Raw genomic sequence first — 9,047 nt, forward strand, 5'->3', positions numbered from 1 at the left:
GCCTCACACATTGACATACACACACACTGAACAACACTGCCTCACACACACACACTGAACAACACTGCCTCACACACTGACACACACACACACACTGAACAACACTGCCTCACACACTGACATACACACACTGAACAACACTGCCTCACACACACACACTGAACAACACTGCCTCACACACTGACACACACACACACACACACTGAACAACACTGCCTCACACACTGACATACACACACTGAAAAAAACTGTGACACACACAGGAAAGCTGAAAAGACAATACACACTAGCTGAATATTTGACCAAGATAAGAAACAACAAACAGAAACAGACCCTGACGAAGTACAGGCTCAGTGACCACAGCCTGGACACACACACTGGACACAGGCAGACCTGGCTGTCCAGAGAGGACAGGCTCAGTGACCACAGCCTGGACACACACACTGGACACAGGCTACCCTGGCTGTCCAGAGACGACAGGCTCAGTGACCACAGCCTGGACACAGGCAGACCTGGCTGTCCAGAGAGGACAGGCTCAGTGACCACAGCCTGGACACACACACTGGACACAGGCAGACCTGGCTGTCCAGAGAGGACAGGCTCAGTGACCACAGCCTGGACACAGGCAGACCTGGTTGTCCAGAGAGGACAGGCTCAGTGACCACAGCCTGGACACACACACTGGACACAGGCAGACCTGGCTGTCCAGAGAGGACAGGCTCAGTGACACAGCCTGGACACACACACTGGACACAGGCAGACCTGGCTGCCCAGAGAGGACAGGCTCAGTGACCACAGCCTGGACACACACACTGGACACAGGCAGACCTGGCTGCCCACAGAGGACAGGCTCAGTGACCACAGCCTGGACACACACACTGGACACAGGCAGACCTGGCTGTCCAGAGAGGACAGGCTCAGTGACCACAGCCTGGACACAGGCAGACCTGGCTGTCCAGAGAGGACAGGCTGTGCTCCCACTGCCAGCAGGGAGAAATAGAGACAGAGGTGCACTTCCTACTGCACCGGGACAGATACTCTGGGATTAGAGAAACATTCTTCCCTAAAATCGGTCTCATGTGGTGTCTGTAAATGTTTTCCTGTGAGTTTGTACTATAAGAGCCTAAAAATACTGTGATTAATGTTACTGCTTTGGCAGCACTGTATTTCATTATTATAGAGACAGAGGTGCACTTCCTACTGCACCGGGACAGATACTCTGGGATTAGAGAAACATTCTTCCCTAAAATCGGTCTCATGTGGTGTCTGTAAATGTTTTCCTGTGAGTTTGTACTATAAGAGCCTAAAAATACTGTGATTAATGTTACTGCTTTGGCAGCACTGTATTTCATTATTTGAGCAATATAGCTCCTTCAATGCAGAATACAGAATACTGGAAACCGGCTAGGCTGTGGAATGAAAAAGAACTACAAGTCCCACACTGCAACTGTCTCCGGGGCCGCAGGTGCATCGTGGGAGCTGTAGTCCATGATGGCTGCCCTGTTTCAGTGCCCTCTCCTGTCTCTCCCCCTGTGCTCTCAGGGCTACTCGCTCTTCTCCCTGTACAGGAAGGGGGTGTGCGTGGCGTCGAACTGCCGCGCCTGCCCGCGCACCTACCGCGTCCTCTCCTCCCTGCGCACCTTCATGAGCGCCAACGTCTTCGGCCACGCTGCCTTCTCGCTGCTCAACGCCGGCTCGAGCCTGGGAGGGGGGTACGGGCCCACCAACATCAGGCTGCGCTGCCACCTGGGTCAGTGTGAACCCCCTCTCTCTCAGTGCAGTGTTCATGTACTGGAGTGTCCAGTCAGTGTGTCTGTATGAACCCCCCTCTCTCAGTGCAGTGTTAATGTACTGGAGTGTCCAGTCAGTGTGTGTGTATTAACCCCCCTCTCTCTCTCAGTGCAGTGTTAATGTACTGGAGTGTCCAGTCAGTGTGTCTGTATTAACCCCTCTCTCTCTCTCTCAGTGCAGTGTTAATGTACTGGAGTGTCCAGTCAGTGTGTGTGTATTAACCCCTCTCTCTCTCAGTGCAGTGTTAATGTACTGGAGTGCCCAGTCAGTGTGTCTGTATTAACCCCTCTCTCTCTCTCAGTGCAGTGTTAATGTACTGGAGTGTCCAGTCAGAGTGTGTGTATTAACCCCTCTCTCTCTCAGTGCAGTGTTAATGTACTGGAGTGTCCAGTCAGTGTGTCTGTATGAACCCCTCTCTCTCTCAGTGCAGTGTTGATGTACTGGAGTGTCCAGTCAGTGTGTGTGTATGAACCCCTCTCTCTCTCAGTGCAGTGTTAATGTACTGGAGTGTCCAGTCAGTGTGTCTGTATTAACCCCTCTCTCTCTCAGTGCAGTGTTAATGTACTGGAGTGTCCAGTCAGTGTGTGTGTATTAACCCCTCTCTCTCTCAGTGCAGTGTTAATGTACTGGAGTGTCCAGTCAGTGTGTCTGTATGAACCCCTCTCTCTCTCTCAGTGCAGTGTTAATGTACTGGAGTGTCCAGTCAGTGTGTGTGTATTAACCCCTCTCTCTCTCAGTGCAGTGTTAATGTACTGGAGTGCCCAGTCAGTGTGTCTGTATTAACCCCTCTCTCTCTCTCTCTCTCAGTGCAGTGTTAATGTACTGGAGTGTCCAGTCAGAGTGTGTGTATTAACCCCTCTCTCTCTCAGTGCAGTGTTAATGTACTGGAGTGTCCAGTCAGTGTGTCTGTATTAACCCCTCTCTCTCTCAGTGCAGTGTTAATGTACTGGAGTGTCCAGTCAGTGTGTGTGTATTAACCCCTCTCTCTCTCAGTGCAGTGTTAATGTACTGGAGTGTCCAGTCAGTGTGTCTGTATTAACCCCTCTCTCTCTCTCAGTGCAGTGTTAATGTACTGGAGTGTCCAGTCAGAGTGTGTGTATTAACCCCTCTCTCTCTCAGTGCAGTGTTAATGTACTGGAGTGTCCAGTCAGTGTGTCTGTATGAACCCCTCTCTCTCTCAGTGCAGTGTTAATGTACTGGAGTGTCCAGTCAGTGTGTGTGTATTAACCCCTCTCTCTCTCAGTGCAGTGTTAATGTACTGGAGTGTCCAGTCAGTGTGTCTGTATGAACCCCTCTCTCTCTCAGTGCAGTGTTGATGTACTGGAGTGTCCAGTCAGTGTGTGTGTATGAACCCCTCTCTCTCTCAGTGCAGTGTTAATGTACTGGAGTGTCCAGTCAGTGTGTCTGTATTAACCCCTCTCTCTCTCAGTGCAGTGTTAATGTACTGGAGTGTCCAGTCAGTGTGTGTGTATTAACCCCTCTCTCTCTCAGTGCAGTGTTAATGTACTGGAGTGTCCAGTCAGTGTGTCTGTATGAACCCCTCTCTCTCTCTCAGTGCAGTGTTAATGTACTGGAGTGTCCAGTCAGTGTGTGTGTATTAACCCCTCTCTCTCTCAGTGCAGTGTTAATGTACTGGAGTGCCCAGTCAGTGTGTCTGTATTAACCCCTCTCTCTCTCTCTCTCAGTGCAGTGTTAATGTACTGGAGTGTCCAGTCAGAGTGTGTGTATTAACCCCTCTCTCTCTCAGTGCAGTGTTAATGTACTGGAGTGTCCAGTCAGTGTGTCTGTATTAACCCCTCTCTCTCTCAGTGCAGTGTTAATGTACTGGAGTGTCCAGTCAGTGTGTGTGTATTAACCCCTCTCTCTCTCAGTGCAGTGTTAATGTACTGGAGTGTCCAGTCAGTGTGTGTGTATTAACCCCTCTCTCTCTCAGTGCAGTGTTAATGTACTGGAGTGTCCAGTCAGTGTGTGTGTATTAACCCCTCTCTCTCTCAGTGCAGTGTTAATGTACTGGAGTGTCCAGTCAGTGTGTCTGTATTAACCCCTCTCTCTCTCGGTGCAGTGTTAATGTACTGGAGTGTCCAGTCAGTGTGTGTGTATTAACCCCTCTCTCTCTCAGTGCAGTGTTAATGTACTGGAGTGTCCAGTCAGTGTGTCTGTATTAACCCCTCTCTCTCTCAGTGCAGTGTTAATGTACTGGAGTGTCCAGTCAGTGTGTGTGTATTAACCCCTCTCTCAGTGCAGTGTTAATGTACTGGAGTGTCCAGTCAGTGTGTCTGTATTAACCCCTCTCTCAGTGCAGTGTTAATGTACTGGAGTGTCCAGTCAGTGTGTCTGTATTAACCCCTCTCTCTCTCAGTGCAGTGTTAATGTACTGGAGTGTCCAGTCAGTGTGTCTGTATTAACCCCTCTCTCTCTCAGTGCAGTGTTAATGTACTGGAGTGTCCAGTCAGTGTGTCTGTATTAACCCCTCTCTCTCTCTCAGTGCAGTGTTAATGTACTGGAGTGTCCAGTCAGTGTGTCTGTATTAACCCCTCTCTCTCTCTCAGTGCAGTGTTAATGTACTGGAGTGTCCAGTCAGTGTGTGTGTATTAACCCCTCTCTCTCTCAGTGCAGTGTTAATGTACTGGAGTGTCCAGTCAGTGTGTGTGTATTAACCCCTCTCTCTCTCTCAGTGCAGTGTTCATGTACTGGAGTGTCCAGTCAGTGTGTCTGTATTAACCCCTCTCTCTCTCAGTGCAGTGTTAATGTGCTGGAGTGTCCAGTCAGTGTGTCTGTATTAACCCCTCTCTCTCTCAGTGCAGTGTTAATGTACTGGAGTGTCCTGTCAGTGTGTGTGTATTAACCCCTCTCTCTCTCTCAGTGGAGTGTTCATGTACTGGAGTGTCCAGTCAGTGTGTGTGTATTAACCCCACTCTCTCTCTCAGTGCAGTGTTAATGTACTGGAGTGTCCAGTCAGTGTGTCTGTATGAACCCCTCTCTCTCTCAGTGCAGTGTTGATGTACTGGAGTGTCCAGTCAGTGTGTCTGTATTAACCCCTCTCTCTCTCAGTGCAGTGTTAATGTACTGGAGTGTCCAGTCAGTGTGTCTGTATTAACCCCTCTCTCTCTTAGTGCAGTGTTCATGTACTGGAGTGTCCAGTCAGTGTGTCTGTATTAACCCCTCTCTCTCTCAGTGCAGTGTTCATGTACTGGAGTGTCCAGTCAGTGTGTGTGTATTAACCCCTCTCTCTCTCAGTGCAGTGTTAATGTACTGGAGTGTCCAGTCAGTGTCTGTATTAACCCCTCTCTCTCTCAGTGCAGTGTTAATGTACTGGAGTGTCCAGTCAGTGTGTGTGTATTAACCCCTCTCTCTCTCTCAGTGCAGTGTTAATGTACTGGAGTGTCCAGTCAGTGTGTGTGTATTAACCCCTCTCTCTCTCTCAGTGCAGTGTTAATGTACTGGAGTGTCCAGTCAGTGTGTCTGTATTAACCCCTCTCTCTCTCTCAGTGCAGTGTTCATGTACTGGAGTGTCCAGTCAGTGTGTGTGTATTAACCCCTCTCTCTCTCAGTGCAGTGTTAATGTACTGGAGTGTCCAGTCAGTGTGTGTGTATTAACCCCTCTCTCTCTCAGTGCAGTGTTAATGTACTGGAGCGTCCAGTCAGTGTGTGTGTATTAACCCCTCTCTCTCTCAGTGCAGTGTTAATGTACTGGAGTGTCCAGTCAGTGTGTCTGTATTAACCCCTCTCTCTCTCTCAGTGCAGTGTTAATGTACTGGAGTGTCCAGTCAGTGTGTCTGTATTAACCCCTCTCTCTCTCAGTGCAGTGTTCATGTACTGGAGTGTCCAGTCAGTGTGTCTGTATTAACCCCTCTCTCTCTCTCAGTGCAGTGTTCATGTACTGGAGTGTCCAGTCAGTGTGTCTGTATTGACCTGTCTCTCTCTGTGTCTCTCAGGGTTACAGATCCCTGCTCACTGTGAGCTGGTGGTCGGAGGGGAGCCGCAGTGCTGGTCAGAGGGACACTGCCTCCTAGTGGACGATTCCTTCCTGCACACCATCTCTCATAATGGTCAGTCTCCATGAGAAATGAAAAAATCAAGTTACAGTTTCCATCATCCTTTCATGGCTTGACAGCAAAGGTTTTGTGTCAGTTCTAGACTGAATGCTTTCAGGATATTTGTAGTGACCATGTTATGTTATGATGGATATGTTTCCAATCCGTCAATCACTCTTACTGTATGTTTATATATACCTCTCTCTCAGTGCAGTGTTAATGTACTGGAGTGTCCAGTCAGTGTGTGTGTATGAACCCCTCTCTCTCTCAGTGCAGTGTTAATGTACTGGAGTGTCCAGTCAGTGTGTGTGTATGAACCCCTCTCTCTCTCAGTGCAGTGTTAATGTACTGGAGTGTCCAGTCAGTGTGTGTGTATGAACCCCTCTCTCTCTCAGTGCAGTGTTAATGTACTGGAGTGTCCAGTCAGTGTGTCTGTATGAACCCCTCTCTCTCTCAGTGCAGTGTTAATGTACTGGAGTGTCCAGTCAGTGTGTCTGTATGAACCCCTCTCTCTCTCAGTGCAGTGTTAATGTACTGGAGTGTCCAGTCAGTGTGTGTGTATTAACCCCTCTCTCTCTCTCAGTGCAGTGTTAATGTACTGGAGTGTCCAGTCAGTGTGTCTGTATTAACCCCTCTCTCTCTCTCAGTGCAGTGTTAATGTACTGGAGTGTCCAGTCAGTGTGTGTGTATTAACCCCTCTCTCTCTCAGTGCAGTGTTAATGTACTGGAGTGTCCAGTCAGTGTGTGTGTATTAACCCCTCTCTCTCTCAGTGCAGTGTTAATGTACTGGAGTGTCCAGTCAGTGTGTGTGTATTAACCCCTCTCTCTCTCAGTGCAGTGTTAATGTACTGGAGTGTCCAGTCAGTGTGTCTGTATTAACCCCTCTCTCTCTCAGTGCAGTGTTAATGTACTGGAGTGTCCAGTCAGTGTGTGTGTATTAACCCCTCTCTCTCTCAGTGCAGTGTTAATGTACTGGAGTGTCCAGTCAGTGTGTCTGTATTAACCCCTCTCTCTCTCAGTGCAGTGTTAATGTACTGGAGTGTCCAGTCAGTGTGTCTGTATTAACCCCTCTCTCTCTCAGTGCAGTGTTAATGTACTGGAGTGTCCAGTCAGTGTGTGTGTATTAACCCCTCTCTCTCTCAGTGCAGTGTTAATGTACTGGAGTGTCCAGTCAGTGTGTCTGTATTAACCCCTCTCTCTCTCAGTGCAGTGTTAATGTACTGGAGTGTCCAGTCAGTGTGTCTGTATTAACCCCTCTCTCTCTCAGTGCAGTGTTAATGTACTGGAGTGTCCAGTCAGTGTGTGTGTATTAACCCCTCTCTCTCTCAGTGCAGTGTTAATGTACTGGAGTGTCCAGTCAGTGTGTCTGTATTAACCCCTGTGTCTCTCGGAGCAGGCAGTGCGGAGGACGGCCCCAGGGTGATTTTCACAGTGGACCTCTGGCACCCGAATGTCGCTGCTGCAGAGAGACAGGCGCTGGACTACATCTTCGCCCCCGAGCAGTGTCTTGTGTGAACATCCTCCCCACTCATGACATCTCACAGGCATCACTGTGACTGGTCTTGCATCCTGTAAATAATTCCCCTTAGAGATGAAATATATATATATTTTAATTAGGTTTATAGAATTATGCACAGCATGTATACAACCCATCCTGAATAAAATACTTGGGCATCTCTTGGGTGTCACTATCTTTCTTCACATTCGAAACAGAGCGTTTGAAAACAGGAGAACACACACACCAGCCCCACTGAGCACGTCTGGGATCAACTCGCCCATCCCTGTACAACACAGAGCCTGAGAGAGTCAGGGCCTGACCAGTCACACACACACACCAGCCCCACTGAGCACGTCTGGGATCAACTCGCCCATCCCTGAACAACACAGAGCCTGAGAGAGTCAGGGCCTGACCAGTCACACACACACACCAGCCCCACTGAGCACGTCTGGGATCAACTCGCCCATCCCTGTACAACACAGAGCCTGAGAGAGTCAGGGCCTGACCAGTCACACACACACACCAGCCCCACTGAGCACGTCTGGGATCAACTGGCCCATCCCTGAACAACACAGAGCCTGAGAGAGTCAGGGCCTGACCAGTCACACACACACACCAGCCCCACTGAGCACGTCTGGGATCAACTCGCCCATCCCTGTACAACACAGAGCCTGAGAGAGTCAGGGCCTGACCAGTCACACACACACACCAGCCCCACTGAGCACGTCTGGGATCAACTCGCCCATCCCTGTACAACACAGAGCCTGAGAGAGTCAGGGCCTGACCAGTCACACACACACACCAGCCCCACTGAGCACGTCTGGGATCAACTCGCCCATCCCTGTACAACACAGAGCCTGAGAGAGTCAGGGCCTGACCAGTCTCACACACACCAGCCCCACTGAGCACGTCTGGGATCAACTCGCCCATCCCTGTACAACACAGAGCCTGAGAGAGTCAGGGCCTGACCAGTCACACACACACACACCAGCCCCACTGAGCACGTCTGGGATCAACTCGCCCATCCCTGTACAACACAGAGCCTGAGAGAGTCAGGGCCTGACCAGTCACACACACACACCAGCCCCACTGAGCACGTCTGGGATCAACTCGCCCATCCCTGTACAACACAGAGCCTGAGAGAGTCAGGGCCTGACCAGTCTCACACACACCAGCCCCACTGAGCACGTCTGGGATCAACTCGCCCATCCCTGAACAACACAGAGCCTGAGAGAGTCAGGGCCTGACCAGTCACACACACACACCAGCCCCACTGAGCACGTCTGGGATCAACTCGCCCATCCCTGTACAACACAGAGCCTGAGAGAGTCAGGGCCTGACCAGTCACACACACACACCAGCCCCACTGAGCATGTCTGGGATCAACTCGCCCATCCCTGTACAACACAGAGCCTGAGAGAGTCAGGGCCTGACCAGTCACACACACACCAGCCCCACTGAGCACGTCTGGGATCAACTCGCCCATCCCTGTACAACACAGAGCCTGAGAGAGTCTGAGGGAGGGTGTCTGGAGGATAACAATAATAATAATATCCTCACCCCTATATAGTGTGGAGCCCCACCAGTGCGCTCACACACAGCAGCTCCCAGAGCGATGAGGACAGGTCAGAGGTCATTAATAATATCCTTATACTTATATAGCGCCTTTCTGGACGCCCCGCTGGTGGTGGGGATCCCCTCCAGCAGCAGCAGTGTGGAGCCCC

At 50.3% G+C, this 9,047-nt stretch overlaps 1 protein-coding gene across 1 annotated transcript in view; it reads left to right on the top strand.

Moving 5' to 3' along the window:
* asphd1 (aspartate beta-hydroxylase domain containing 1) overlaps positions 1–7,501 on the top strand; it is a 17,770-nt gene extending 10,269 nt beyond the window's left edge. The window contains exons 4-6 of the mRNA XM_088915187.1: positions 1,543–1,750; positions 5,727–5,840; positions 7,222–7,501. Coding sequence (XP_088771313.1) covers positions 1,543–1,750; positions 5,727–5,840; positions 7,222–7,340 — 441 coding nt within the window. The 3' untranslated portion in view covers positions 7,341–7,501. The remainder of the gene's footprint in view (positions 1–1,542; positions 1,751–5,726; positions 5,841–7,221) is intronic.
* Positions 7,502–9,047: the final 1,546 nt, after the last annotated feature.

Source organism: Atractosteus spatula, chromosome 5 (assembly GCF_055471065.1).
Source record: "Atractosteus spatula isolate fAtrSpa1 chromosome 5, fAtrSpa1.hap1, whole genome shotgun sequence".
In the NCBI taxonomy this organism is placed as follows: Eukaryota; Metazoa; Chordata; class Actinopteri; order Semionotiformes; family Lepisosteidae; genus Atractosteus; species Atractosteus spatula.